The sequence below is a fragment of the Osmia bicornis genome, chromosome 6 (assembly GCF_907164935.1).
Source record: "Osmia bicornis bicornis chromosome 6, iOsmBic2.1, whole genome shotgun sequence".
Lineage (NCBI taxonomy): Eukaryota > Metazoa > Arthropoda > Insecta > Hymenoptera > Megachilidae > Osmia > Osmia bicornis.
The window spans coordinates 7,815,938-7,831,495 of NC_060221.1; the positions used below are offsets into that span (position 1 = coordinate 7,815,938).

General features: G+C 46.4%; 1 protein-coding gene and 1 long non-coding RNA gene across 15 annotated transcripts in view; one reads left to right on the forward strand and one right to left on the reverse strand.

The window, feature by feature from the left end:
* LOC114879615 overlaps window positions 1–15,558 on the forward strand; it is a 187,619-nt gene that overhangs the window by 103,204 nt on the left and 68,857 nt on the right. The window lies entirely within an intron of this gene.
* LOC114879617 (netrin receptor UNC5C-like) overlaps window positions 11,802–15,558 on the reverse strand; it is a 34,928-nt gene continuing 31,171 nt past the window's right edge. For both annotated transcript variants that reach the window (XM_029194686.2, XM_029194685.2), the window contains exons 9-11: window positions 14,739–15,236; window positions 13,509–14,466; window positions 11,802–12,852 (exon numbers count right to left, since the gene is read on the reverse strand). In XM_029194686.2, the coding sequence (XP_029050519.1) occupies window positions 12,681–12,852; window positions 13,509–14,466; window positions 14,739–15,236 (1,628 nt within the window). In that variant the 3' untranslated portion in view covers window positions 11,802–12,680. The remainder of the gene's footprint in view (window positions 12,853–13,508; window positions 14,467–14,738; window positions 15,237–15,558) is intronic.

A 15,558-nucleotide genomic window follows, 5' to 3' on the forward strand; every position in this document is an offset into this window, starting at 1 on the left:
AACTAGCCGAGATTTGCATGGCATTACACGGTACGGTAGTGTGGAATCGCGACAGCAACGGCAACGGTTTTAACGGCCGTTTTCCCGTGTGCCTACGTCCCCGCCATTTGCATAAACGGCTCGCCTCGAGAACGACGAAACTAACCGCAACCACATAAACTCGCGATTCCGTTGCGTGGCTTCTATTCGCGTTCACCGTCACCCTTTGTCTTCGTTTTCCGTTGGAAACGCTGTAAAAGCGGTCGGGTCTCATCGTTCCGGGCTGCCCACGTGAAACGAATCGAGCGGACACTCGTATTTTTTCGCACGACCGAATTTTATTGACCGATCGGCAAAATTGAATGGGAACCATACGCGGAGTTGGCTGCCTACGATTCTCTTATAGATCGTCGTTCCACGGGAAATAAGAGACAACAGCGAAGGGAAAAGAAAGAAACGGACGGAGATGCGACAGCGGCTCGATACGCAATTACACGTAATTAAATTAATTGGGCCAGCAGACAATCAGGCCAATTACCGATACCAATCAACGATCGGGCTACCTACTGCCGTTCCGGGCTACACCCACGGGGCTTTTTTACTCGGATGACAAACCCCATTAATTACAGGACCGCGGAGCCGACCCTCGAAAATTAGCACCCTCGCTGGCCGGAGCTGCCAATTTCAGGTGGACTGGACCCTCGCCCCGCCTAAATTTACCTATCTTCCCGCGGAATCTCCTCTCGTTAAGCTCGATCCTGTCGCGTTGATTTAACTGCTTCGTACTGCTTTTTTCTTTTCACCTCCTGCTTGTTACAATGGTTTTTCTTGCTTCAATGTGTCCATTCGATGGTGCTTTTAAACAGATAGTTAAATTGGATATGATCCTGTTAACAGTCTAATTTCATAATTCATTAAGTAAAATTTGTACGAAATGATAATTTGATTGAGGTACTTCAATATTTCTCGACCCAGATTCTTCTAGTTAATATCGCGCTCTTTTGGGGAACGTTACCCACCCTTCGCTCAGCATTGCAACCAGTTTCATTAGTGGTCTGAGGACCCGCCGAGCGACTACACTGTATCAGACCACTCGAGCCCATGAAATCTCGATGTAATTTGAATTTTCGCGAGTTCACTGAATTTCCACTTGCCTTGTACATCTCTGGAGGATGCCTGTTTATCGATCTCTGGACCTCACAGGTTCCGATCCTTACGATTCTTCGTGCTCATTAGCTTTAAAATAACTCTTGACGGTTTTTCAATCGAATGTCTTAAGTTTTAAATCGTGCATAGAGCTTCAGAGAATAATTAAATTATTTTATCGACTAAAATCATTAAGATCCAATGGCAAGTGCAACGATACCTTCTTCGCTGATTCTTATCTAATTCAGCTGATAAGTCGTTTAATCGATATGGAAATAGCTGCCGGTGAACACGCGAGAAAAGTGCATCGATCATACGTAATCCATTTCGCGAAGCATTCGCAGAGAGAAACACGGAATGGAGGCTTTAACGTTAATCCGTGAAAATTCATAATTGCACGTTATATGGTAACGCGGCTGTTTCGCAAGACTGTCTGCGAGCCGGCTGCGTGCTCCACGATCGGGACTGGTGATTGCCGGGTAATATCGATATCTCGCGATTAAACGATTACCGAGATTGATATCTCAATTGGCGGGTAACGATTTCAGTATTATTATGGCGACCGCTGTTTCCGCGACGGGAAATATCTGCTGGAGTAGTTGAGAAATTTCACTTGCCAATGATCGTTGTCATCAACCTTGCTTAATTTCTCTATTTTAATTAAAATAGACTAAATTAATATTTCAGACAAAATAACATTCTTAAATAATTTTCTACCAAACGATACACACTACCAGGCGTTGAAGTCTCCGATTTTTTCTTGGCAACTGTTATTCTATGTTCGTCTTTCTCTCAGTTGAAATTCGAGACGATAATTACACTGATGAAGTTAATTATGTTGTCTCGTATTAATTTTCAGTAAAATCATAATGAAAGTAAATTGTTAACATAGAGACCACAAATGTTTCCAAAAAACATCAAAAGAATGGAGATTTTTTCGTTCGGATGACCCTTGAAACCACAAAACCATAACCCCTATCGTTTCATCCACCCTCTACCCTTTACCCAATCCGCAAGCAGCTTCTCCTAACTAGTAAATTCCTATCGAATCGATGCGTTTAGAGACATCAAACGATATCGAGGGTTAGAACACGTTTTTAAGTTCTCGGTAATCTCGTTGAACGAACGTGGTCCAAGCTGCAGGCCGTTATTAGGAAGCGGGCGTATCTCATGAAAATCCGCACCCTCGGCGGCTCGCGAGCGGCTAACAGAAAATTATCACGACCGCGTATCGTTCCCGGAGGGCCCGAACGTTGCCCTGCACCCCGTGTCCCCCTTTTCGAAACTCACCCCTGGTCGACGTTGCGGCATTATGTACACGAGCGAGAGAGAGAGAGAGAGAGGAGAGCTGGCCGCCGCACACGAGGGGATTCCTCGCGGTATTCGTTACTAATGGGCGTTCTATTTAGCGGCGCCCTCGGCCCTCCAGGGACGTGTCACGCGTCGCTGGCTTCTCCTGGCACAATGCTCGACGTTCGCAACACCGCTGGATGTCAAAGAGCCGGCAAAAGTCAGGGAACCTAGCTCGCTTCTCTCGACGTTTCATGTGTGTACATGCATGCATCTACCGTTTTTCTGCGACCACCGTGGGTTCACCGTGAAATTTCGGTCCGTTTGTATCCTGACAACTTGACAGGGTTCAAACTGTTTTTGATGGTATGTAACGTGTATCGAAGGAAGAGGGGGTGGTCGAATGCCTCACATGTCAAAGAAGATATAGAATTTTGTAATTAGAAGGGAAATTGTATAATTAATATTCATCCTTCTCTTGAATTAGCTAAAGATATATGTGTAGTTCTGAATGAAAATTCAATTTCGTGTACAATTTCAAAACGACCTAACTTTCTGAAGTCTAATATACGTCTCGTCCATATCTGTTAACGGGTGCAACGGGGTGGTACGAACGCGCGAGATTCCATGGGGCGACAGTTTTCCGGAAGCAGGAGGGTGCACGGGTCCGATGTGCCCCTCGATCAACGTCAATCAACCGTTAAACAATGACGCGGCGCGCAAAGAGGATTTTATTGTATTGCGGAGAGAGCAAAGTTCCAGGCACAATGCGTTCATCCCCCGCCCTCTCGGGGCTGCTAAGCCGTCAAGTCACCCTCGAATATTCTCCGTGGCGAACGTCACAGCTTGGCTCGCTTATTTCCTCCTTTTTTCCTTTTCTTCTCGCGTTTCTGTATCGCGCGATGCGCTTTTTTCGCGTTTTTGTGCTCCGCGAACAGAGAGGGGCACCCTTCAGCGTCGAAGAGGAGACTCGTTAGATTTCTTTGGAAATATGTGAAACGCGGGAGAATTGGATCGGCAGACGTGGAATCCACGGGTGGAATTTTTCAAAACATTAAGTCGAATGTAATGGCAAGGGCGAGTGAAATATTAGGGGGAGGAGCAGAGTCGACTAGGGATGCGCACACGCGCGATGGGGTTAAACGAGATGCCTGTGTTTAAAGGGGGACAACGCGTTTGTTAGAACGAAATGGATCTTGATACGGCGACGTGTCGATGCGGCTAACAAAGGAGAACCGTTGTGTAAGGGTATTAAAACGCGTTCGAGCACGACAGGCCCAGTTGTCCTTCTTCGGGGCTGCAGCCACCGATGAATTACTGTCGCAATTGGTACAAGCAGAAACGAGGATTAGGTAGAGATATATGTGCGTTTGAAAAATGAAGGTTCGTCTGTTGTTATTAAAGGAGTTCATAAATTTCACGCGAGATCCGGGCTTGGATCAAATATACTACCAGGAAGCTCTGTTCGCATATACGAAACATATCTAGCTGGTAAACTTCAATAATAAATTTAATGATTTTACAATGCGAGTAAATTTCTTTAGCAAGTATCGTTCGAAACTAACTATTATTTCATTTTCGTTCTGAAAGTACCAGACTATTTAACAGACGAAACTTTTTCGAAAAACTACTAATTCCCCTCGTTAACTTGTATCCCGGTCATCAACTTTCGTGGGTACGGCCATTAATCACAAGTAAACCCTAAAATTTTCTCAACAAAATCCTCGGCTTGCCCAACGTCTATCCTGGTCCGGTCTCGTCGGTTCGCTCATTACGCGCGTCCACCGAGTCCAGACGTTCACGACTCGATCGTTAAATTCCAGCCGCGGCCGCAGGATAATCACGGCGAGGCTACACGTTGCCCGCTCGCAGCCGGCTCGTTTATTTCTTGCTCTCGATCATTGCCGCTCGATGTGGCCACGCTTGAAAGAAGCCACGACAAACATTTTTATTAATCCAACCGAACCAGCCGACCAACCGGCATCCCATTACCTCTTCTGCCCGGCTCATACATATGAATAACCGTTCGCGAAACAATGAGAGTCTGGCAGAAAAACGGGAAAAATAAGAACAGAAGAGGGAAGAAACGAGAAGGAACGAAGTAAAGTGGCGCGGAATCGTCTATCACTGCTTTTCAGGATCTTATCGGATAGCAAGGTTTAAGCATACAATATGATACCCGCCTCTCTATCCTCCCAGATATACGGTCACTTCCCTCTTTTACAGGCGAACCATTCACGAGAGAGTGACACGCGCTGCGAACGCGTAGGTATACATACAGAAAAGCATGCTCTAAAGTGAGTCACCAAATTCGCGTGGGCTCGCAGCTGGCAAGTTCGAGAACGAGTATCCGTCTTGCTCTTTATCTACTGCCTTCAGGGTCTCTGGCTGACAATGCTCGGAACACCGGATACATATGTATGTCCAAAGGGGGAGGCAGCGAGCGAGTCGCGAGCGTGTCTGGACGGAACGAAGATGGATAAGCGGGTACCTGGCTCGTCGACGGATCGTTCGATCACGAAAACCCGCTGAAATTTCAACGAAATCTCCATCGGTTACCGTAGAGGTACTCGATCGTTAGTACACTTATACGGGTAACGCGATCGCGCCCGTTTCCGCCTTTCGATTCGTCGTTATTGATCTCCTTCGATGCCGATCGCGTGGGCGGTTAGATCGTAACAGCTTTGATTCTCTCCGATGATGTTTCTGGGATACGGTGTTGGAATTAATGCCGTGTAAGCGGAGCGGATAGTGGATTACTACGAGCGTCGGGAATTGTGATTTTGATTGAGAAAGGAATTGATACTCGTATCAAGAAACGAGTGATTCTTAAGTATCGGATACATTTGATTCCAAGATATAGAGGGTATGATATGTTAGCAATAGGCGAGGTATTAAGTTTTCAAGAAGGGAAAGAAATCGATTGGATGGTTAGGATTAACGAATTGAAGACGCAAATCCTTTATTTAATTTCATTACAATTGAAAACCTTCGACTCTTGTACACTTTCGTACACTTTTTCCTTCAATCTCTATTTTTCCTCTCCAAGAAGAAAAAGTTCAGCAAGGTGGACATCCATTCATAGGATCGGAAGCGATGGCGAGAACAACGTTAGAAGATTGGCTCGTTAATCATCTGTGAAAACGATTCTTCCTTTCTTCGCCGCTGCTTGCTTACGCCTGCCCACGAAGGATTCGCTTGGCGCGCGATTAGGAGATTCTTTGCGGGATAGGGCCGTTTATCAAGAAAATGAGCGGAACAAGAAGGCTGACGTTCTGTTTACCCGGGGTGTACGTTGTTGCGGCTACCGTGGTCAATCCTTCTCTCCCTGTCTCCCTTTATCTATCTTTCTCTCGTAATATACGAACGAACGAGAGAAGGAAATTGAAGAAACGCCGCGGGCTGCTGGTACATGCTCTTCCAGGAGGATGAAAGAGGGATGAGCCCCGACAGCAGAGTCTTTTGTAGGATGACGGTAGCAAGTAGTCGTCGTGAAATCGATTTCATATACAATCCCTGTTCCGTCGGTGATGTAATAAGTCGATTGTGTAGCGTGCAACGATATCGTGACGTTCGATTCAGACACGATTGTAAATACGTGCCGATGCTTCCTTCTGTTCGAAGCACCGCTAGACGTATTAGTCCGTTCCCTCGTCAAGACTCCGCGTGTGTCTCTCGAGCCACGGTTGGTAATCTTCTCTGTTCGTCGTATTTACACGTATATACTCTTGGGATTCCGAGGATTTACCGAATACGACGTTTTCCGTGTACACCCGTAAGCTTGAAGATCGCGTGAGACGTTTCCATGCCTCGGAGTTGGAGTTGCAGAGTCTGGTTCGTGATCAAGCGATCCATCAACCCGAGGCTCTGTGTTTTGAACGGAAGATGAACCCGGTGCTTGCACTTTAAATTATCAGGTGTTGCAGGAAATTGGTAGACATTAGTTCGCTTAGATACCTCGAATTATCTGCCCTTTGTTGCTTAATAGTTCAGATATAATAAATGGAAGGTAGATAAAAAGCAATAAGTTTGCTTCGTAGATTTATCAGGCGTTTGGATTGCTTACAATTAGATGTGTTGGATTTTATAGTCTTTCTACTCGAACGAAGTACTATCGTTAAACATTCCTCCGCTAGAATGGATAGTCGTAGAATTGAAACATCCCGGTGTCGCAAATGAGAAACGAACGAATTCCCCCCTTACGTTATCAACATTCCTTCAGAACTTGTTCAACATTGACGCGCAATGGTCCCCTTAACGATCACGAATACTCAGGGATCTCTTTCCTCGTTCCAATATATTATATCACGCATAATGCAAATTACCTGCGAAAACGTTTATTCGCCGTGGTACGAGTATCTCGTTCGGCTCGGCGCATTCTAATCGATCTCTCGGACGTAACGAGCCGTGAGCTCGGCTCGTTTCTTTCCTCGGCGCCGTTTACACGCGTTTCTCAGCCCCGCGTGCTCGCACACAGCTCGCGGCGACGAGCTCGAGGAGGTGTAAAATCCTGGCGACGCGAGCCGCGATGAAAGTGAACGAACATTCCAGCCAAGCCGATTCCGCCCGCTCTGTCGTAACGCATGACAAACAGTGTCGATAACCCATAATCTTCGTGCCGCGTTAACATCCTCCGCGAGAAGGAAGTTCGGAAAAACGGAGGCAAACCGCTCCGAGCGATTCGCCATGGACGATTTAGCTGCGTTATATTCATCGAACTGGAAAAAATTTTAACCTGCGAATTTGTAACACGATCTGAATTATCTAACGTGTTCGCCGATAACGATTCGATTGAAAAATTCTATGAGAAAATAATTGAATTCCATTTTCACTGGAATTTTGCTATACTTCTTCGGTTAAACGAGTCGAATTGAAATGTGAGCGAGAATTAAGATGGTACGTGAAAATGGTCGTCGGTTAGGCGAGACAGGAACGGTCGAAGGCAGACAGAATTGAAATGGTCCGTCATTCGGTATCGGCTAGGCTTTCTCGCGTTACCATGTCACGCGTGTCTACTCGAAAGCCTAGAGACAAGAAAAACCACGACAAGAACACGGAACGTGACCGGGCAACAAAAATACGCGACACCGCACCGTCGGCGAAAGAAACGGGTTGGACCAGACGTGCCCTTAATGACGATTCGACATGCCAATAAGTCGTCGAGTGTCGCGTGGATGACGCGAGATATGTCGGCCGGCTCCGAACGGACACTCGCCTTCACGCCACGTTATTGTAATTTACACCCGTGTCCCTTTACCGAACAGGGAACCGCATTTCGACCGCGTTGCATCGTCAACCATCGATGATAGCCTGTATTTCAATGCCCAGGTCTTTGAATTTAAAAATCATTTTTATTGCATTTTACATTTATTACAGTTATTACTAAATAACTTGAGGTTTCTTGAGAAGCTATCAAAATTAATTCACTAAAATATGTATTTTCATCGTTTTAAAAAATTACAATTAAATACAAAATACTTATTTTAGTGAATTAATTTTTATAGCTTCTCAAGAAACCTCAAATTATTTAGTCTAATTTTAACCGAGATATTCTATTCTGAACAGTGTCTGAAAAGTAGTCGCTGGTGTAAATTATCAATTTCTCAGACCTTTAATTCTCTAAAAAGAAACTGTGATCTCCTCGTTCTTATCGCAGACAACAAATCGACCTGGCAGGAATGAACTGAATCAACGATTCACCGGCAGAACGTCATAATTTCGAGTTGTTTTTTCGGAATGGTCACATAAAATCGCGACGAGCGTTCAGTTGAAAACGATCCCACTTTTCGTCGATTCGAAACCAGTCTGGGAGGTTGATCGAGCGGAGAGCACGAGTACATTTTTGCGGATGAAAAATCAAGGCTGGTTCGATGCTCGATGAACAGTTTCGTTTAGATCATCCGAATCGTCGCTAGGATCTTGAATACGAAAACGAATCGAGCATATTTTTGCGCGATGGGAAGAGATATTCGAAAGCCAGACGATACAACGGAGGCACGTAATGACGGGTATTTAGAAAATCCCATCGTCTAATGTAGCTGCCAAGGGGAATCTCTAAGGATACCTTCTCGTTCAGCGGTTCCCAATCACAGAAATGAAATATCTCACTAGAAATTATATATATTTCTAAAATTCATAGGTTCGTCTTGTACACAATTGTACAAAATAACATAACGATCAGTGTGGGTTCGTTGTAAAAAAGGATAACCGAATAAAGAGTGTCAGGCTGAACCAGAGGTGTTTCAAGCATGTTTAACACGAAGACTCTGGGAAGCTCTGGTCGAAAGGGTTGTAATCAAGACACGATCGCCGGTAGACGCATATCAATGAGGATTCGGCATACCGAAGCGTCCGTGTCGCGATCATGCGAATAGTAAAAGCACCATCGGAAGCTGATATCCCGGCGTTCTGGCGGGAGAATTAACCGTTCCTTTCGAGCTATTTTTATGACACTTAGACTTTCCTTCGACCCGGCAACATGCTGGAACACTTGAAAAACACTTGTACGCATTCCGTTACGTTTACGCAACGACGCGACGCGGCAAGATGGTCGGAGAGCCGCTCTTCACGGTGTTCCGCGAACGAAGATCAAGTGGAGACGGTTTTTAATTTTCTAGAAGGCGCGGCTTCTTCGCTCGGCACTCGTTCAGCCTTCTTTCAAGACTCTTCCTGTAATAGAGTTCCATGGGATTTCTCGTACAGGCTAACCCGTCCCTGTCGTGAGAAACTGAATCCTTTTTCACGCCCTTTTCCTGTTTTTCCCGAGTTTTCGCCTACTCATCTACTCTATCAGCCATCCTTAGAAAATTACCAAAAGATTACTACTTTTTCATTACTCCTTTTGCAACTATTCTAAAATTTTTGCCAAAATTTATCGAAGTATCCTGTTTAAAGCTCGACATTCGACGCGTTAATGAATAATAAAAGTAACAAGATGGTGTCCAGATATTTGCAGTGGTAAGTGAGAAACTCTACCTCTCCGGCTGGTACTCTTGACGCTGGAATTTAAATTAAATATCGCGCTCGTCCTGCGCGGCCAGATTCCTCGCTGGTAGAACGCTTTATGACGCCCGTTTCGCTCGTTGCCCGACGTCGTTGAAGGCAAAGGTCTCATTCCCTTTGACCGTTCCATTTTCAGCCAATAAAGAGTTTACAGTCGACGCCCGTTTGCGAATCGACCGAACACGGGTAGCTGTACCTTTTGTGCAACCGAAGCTTGTACGTTCAAGCTCGTTCGATCGACAGAATTAGAATAGAAGGTTTTTTCGTTGCTCGAAGATGACGCTCTATCGTTAAGAATTTCGCGTTATCTCTGGAAACACGGGTTATCGCGTCAAGTAGCACGATGTTTGAATGTTAGATGAACAGACAGGGTCTGAGGAGATCCATTCATTCGAACGTTGTGAAAAAAAAACGAGGTCCATGCCAGAGAAATTAGTCTATTTCAACGGCAGCAACGCATAAATGTTGTGTGTCTCCTGTAAGATAGCCGAGGTTATCGGGCATGTTTCACTCGCATAGTGTTTTTGACAGTGATGGACGTTTTAAAGATTGAGTTTAAGGATTCTAGAGAGTATTGCGTAGTAATTTAAACTTCGAATTTACAATTCTCTCGGTAATTTCTTTTCTAGCTTAAAAAAAGAAATACATAAAACGAGAGAGCCATTGGCTTCATAAAATATGCAGCCATCAAAGTGTTGAGATGAAAGGACTTCTGCTATTAAAATAAGCAGGAAATCGTTGTCGTAAAATACATCGAGGCAAATGCTTTAGCAACGATGCTAAAGCTTAACGACACGTTTCATCCAGTATCGAGAGAAGGCGGAATGACATAGCGAGGGCTGGGCAAAGCTTTCAGAAGCGCAAAAGCTCGTGTACGCTTGACTGGTATCGACGTTTCGGAATTGCTACGCTCGACGTCCATTGTCGCGCGTTTCTCGTCCGCGGCGCGCTATGCAGCCCCGAAGAGTCCAGGAATATTCCAGGAGAACCGTCGCATCTCTCAACCTCGTCCGAGATAAGGCGACGCGGGCGAAGAGGACAAAGCGATATCCCAACGAAAGCCGTTCGTATCCAGAGGCTTTCGCTCGGGAATTATCGATGATCCGCGTGAAAAATGCGCCCGCCATAAGCCATTCGTATCCTTTTCCATTCGGCGAACGATAGATCAGGAAGAAGGTATTCTCTGGTACACGGTTTTGATTGAAGCGGCTCGCGTGTTTCATGGCGAACGCTCGCGCCACGGAACTGTATTTATTTAGATTTATGTGGCGTGGCTCGCGCTACGCCGTAACAAATCGTGTTCTATGAAGCTATTACAGAGGGAAATGCAATTCTCCTTTCTCCTGGCCCCGGTGAAATATAAGGTTTCGCACCTTTGAATGAACCTCGCTGCTTGACAGACTGCCGCAGGTATTTGAGAATGTTTTATAAAAGAGCCGGCTTCTCTCTCGAGCCGTTCGTTTCGGGCTCAACGTAACCGGCTGCTTGTTTCTGAGAGGTCTTTATCGGAACTTTTGACAAATGTACCCCGGGATAGAGATTTTATAAAAGTATTTCACCGCTGACACTTGGAAATTTGTCAAACGATGCAGGAAATTCTGTGAACGAAGGGTTCTCGGTACGAAGAGGCTGGAATATAGGAAGTATCATGACGCGAGCATTTTATTCCGTTTAAATTCCATAAAAATCTGTTCGTATAGAATTAAGTATCGTGACAAATTTCGTAATAATTGTGAAACGACTTCCAGATAAAAAGGCAGAAAAATTCTTGTTCGTTTCGTGCTTCCTCGTTTCTGAGACTTTCAACGAGTCGGTTCGCTGTTCCAGGAACGATACCATCGAGCTAAAAGGTTTCAAACTAATTCGGAGACGTATTAAGTGCACGCATCACGCGCGGTTGGAACAGTTATCCGATATCACGGAATCGAAACTCGGTAATGGAGAAACGTGATGGTCGCTGCGAAACTTTGCGATGATTACCCGCCAGAAATGCGGCGGCTCGCGATCGATGCAGAATCGCTGCATCAGACGAAAGCAGCGTTACTTTCTTCCTCTTCAGACATCGAAGATTACTTTTGTATCGCATCTTTACTGCGGCAGTTATCGCGTTAATTAGATATTATCTTTTCCTTGGGTCTTGGTTACTCACCTCGTGTTATAGCCGTGTTTGTGGATCCAATTCAGATATAATCCCCTGTTTTTTTAAGCTTAATCCGAGCTACTCGATGTATATTTTGATTTAAGATAGACTAATCCACGCTTGTGTCAGTCTACGTCAGACTTATTTTAATCTCATTCATTGACGATGAAAATTTAGAAAATCTGAATGATATTTTGTTTAAAAAGGAAGAGGGAAAGCATCGCAGAAATGAATGAACGATAGCTCGAGGTATACAAGAATATTTTATTCGTCGAAAGTAACAAATATACAATTCTTCCAAATAAAAATCTTGGATCGATTTAAAAATCATCAGATTTGTCGTGAAATAGGGTAGGTTCTGCGCGATCGAGCCGCGTCTGTTCACGACGCGGTGCGTGTATTGTCGACGTGCACGAAAGAAAGCGCAAGGGCTCGTTTCAACAAACATCCGAATAGAAACATGAACGTAAACGTCGTTCGTCTAGTCGAGAAACCGAGAGTGAGAATTTTGGCACGATGATCCTTCCAGGAATACCATTGGCCACTCGCGTGTGCCTCGTGCGTTCGTATAACAAATTGATAAAAAACGAGTTTCGTTTTACCTTCTGTTCGTTTTTTCTTTCATCTCCTTCCTCTTACATCGCCTCTACCTATCTATCTATCTAATTATATATATATATATATTTATATTTATATAAACATGCATCTAAATGGATAATAATCCATTTGCATCTGCTCGCCAGCTCCTTATCACTTATGTACACATATATACCCATCTAAATGCACAGTCTCTAATTTACTTCGTTCACGATTAATTAGGTAGATCCAATTCCCCGCGGCTCAAACCGTGCCACTCGAGCAACGTTCAATCTTACAACCGGAAGTTTTCTATGTACAAGGAAAGAGAATTGTCGCGAGAGACAGTCCCGCACGATTAAGGCAGTGTTTCGATGAGATTCGTCCGGAGAACACTCGTGTTTCTCCGTTGGCCAACCAGTTTCAGTTTCACTTTCGAACAAAGTTCCACCCGTTGAACGTACGGTCACCCACTGATTCACTGATCGTTCTTGGGCTTTCACTCACCGAAGGATACGAGTCCTAAGCCGTCTAGTGTTTCGATCGTTCAAAGCCAGGGACCGAGTTGCGCCTCCAAAATGGTAGCCGCGTCCGTTCTGCCCATCACGCGAAGATGATTCAACAGATCGGTCACCGCGGTTGGCTCGTGATGCTTCGCCTCCCACAGGTCCAGAATGTGCTCCGTCGGACTGGACTTGGTCGCGAAGTAGTTGATGTACCTGTGAATCGAAAGCGAACCGCGTGTCTTTCTCTTCTAACTACTGTAATAATCCAGCCGGAAATATGAAAAACGTAGCAATCAAGGTGTCAAGGAAACAAGATAACTGCTCCCGTCGTGAAATCTTTCAGTGGAAATCGACCGATAATATCATAAACTAAACATTCGTGACGATAACGAGCGAGCGTATGCAAAATAGTTAATGGACTTGCAAATCGAAGGGAACGTTACAGCTTTCCTTTATATCACCGATCTCGACTTATAAAATGTGAAACAACAAACTACCTATCGAGCTACCGTTTCGATCAACCGATCCACGCAAGACCGACAAGTCTCGACTGCTCATCACCGGTTCCGAGGTTCGAAATAACCGGCTGTTACCGAAGAAAACAAGCAAACGAAAATCGATGCCTGTCAAGAGATGCTACCCGTTCTTCCAGCATCGTGCGTCTAACGTTCCCCGGAGCGAAAAGATTAAGATCCACGTCGGAGCGAAAGATACGAGGGAAATCCTTTAATAGACGCGAGGCATCGGTGATCGTCCAACGTTTAAAAGGAACTACCACCGATGTCCCGCGGCGTTGAACCGTCAGTTAGCGGTAGCCGCGCAAACAGCCGGTCAAGTAAACGCGCAACTGTCGTCGTAAGATAGCTAACCTGTCAACTTGAAGCCTCTGCGCCAGCATTCTCCAGTCGTTGCCCAAAGCGTTCGGCGGATCTAGACACTGGCATAGCTGCTTCCTGAGGGACCTGGTAAACCGAAACGGTCTCAAGGTGGTCGAGTCTGTGGTCGCGTTATTAGCATGCCCGCTGCTGACCACGGTCACCTCTCGTAACGGTCTGGTCACGCTTCCGGATGAGATCAATTGTTTCGCGCCGTCGTACACGATCCTGAACACCTGCCTGGTGTCCGAGTTACCCTGCGACACCTGCAGTTTGTAACTTCGGCTGCTACTAGGCCCGAACGCTGTGTCCAACCCGAATGTCACGTGTTTCGTGTTCTCCAAACAATTCCACACGTCCCTGAACGGGATTTCTTGCCGTTCCGTCGGCGATTTACTTTGCCACTCGTTGCCAACTTCCTCCAGGCTGACGCACAACGATTCACCGTTGTCTTGGAACAGCAATGTCCGTGGTTTGTCCAAAAGGTAACCCCTAGTTTGAGATTCCCTGTCGACGATCGCCTTCATCGCGGCCTTCGTGTCCTCCACCGCGTACACCCTGACGCAACATTGGCCAGCTTGACTGGCGAACAGTGCCAGTCGCAATCTCTTAGTAGCGATCACGTTCTCGCAACTCTGTCCGGCTAAAACGTAACCTCTCAGCTGTTCGGTAACGATGAACGCCTCCGCGTGATCCAGCTGCGTGAACAACGGCGTGTTGATCGTCTCGTTACCCAACGTCAACACCCTGGTCCACGTAATCGACTGGTGATCCTTGGCGGATGCGATCGCCGTTCCGTCCTCCACGCTGAGACCGTCGCACGCCCAGACGCTCAGCTCCCACGTGGCTGGATGTAGCATCGCGCAGTGCTCGAATTGAAGGATCACAGGTTTGTTGAAGGTCGCCGACGAGGGGCCGCACGTCACCACCGCGGATAGTTGCGTGATACCATCTGCGGGAAACAGCGAGGTCCAACTTCCGTTTTATAGACGCGTGCAATTTCAAGGATCGAGGGAACAAAAAAGGAAGTAGGAATTTTGGAGATCACTTACAATTAGAGGGATGACAATTCGAATATTTCTAATCGTTATCGATCTCAGACACCTGGTCCACTCTATGCAAATAGATGTCAATCGAATCTTGGTGAAATTAGACCGACGAAGTGATTGCAACGCGCAACCGTCATACACAGACAGGCCAATTAATAATGCACGCACCACTTACCGGGTAATCGAGGCCTAAAGCGATCCTCGTTCAGCACTGCCAAGTAGAGTTCCTCTCTGAGTGGTTTCGGCACGGCTCCCTCGGGCACCGACATCGAGATCCCCGCGTCCGGGAGCACCAGGAGAGCACCGCGCGTGTTCACCGCAGCGCCGGCCACGTTTCCGGTCTCGAGCTTCTGCAGTCGTACGCTCTCCGAGGCGACGTTGTACGTGGAATCGGAGGAAGGGTAGGAGCTAGTGACGCTGTTCTCGCAGTCGGAGTGGATCTGCTTGTCGCTGCAGGACTCCTGGGTCGAGGTGCTGGGCGTCGGCGACATTGGGGACGGTTGAGGGGCGATCGAGAGGTGTGGGACGTCGTAATGGTGCTCGGAGAGGGATCTCGACATCGACAGCTTCGGGTCGAAAGGATACTCGTAGCAGGCCGGTACGCTCGTCGCCGTGACGTCCGGTTGCAGGCTCAGCTTCTTGTCCTGGTCCGGGAAGAACTCCGGCTGGAATTCTGAAACGCACACCGCCGAGCCACGGCTCGTGGGTATCTCTGCGCGCTGCGGACAGACGCCGCTGTGATACTATTTCGATTTTTCAGACGACACCATCGGGTTCGCCACTTTCATCGAATCACCAGAATATCATTTTTCATCGATACCGATCAAAGTAGCGAACGCGTAGTGTCGATAAAACTTCGAAACAGTGTCACTCTGATCGCGTGCAGCGAACGAAGGACCGAATGCAACGTTAGCTTCTTCTACTAAAAGAGCAGCAGCTTGAACCCAGCAGGAGCAGGAACGTAATTACACGAACGTCACGCGTTTCACTCTTTC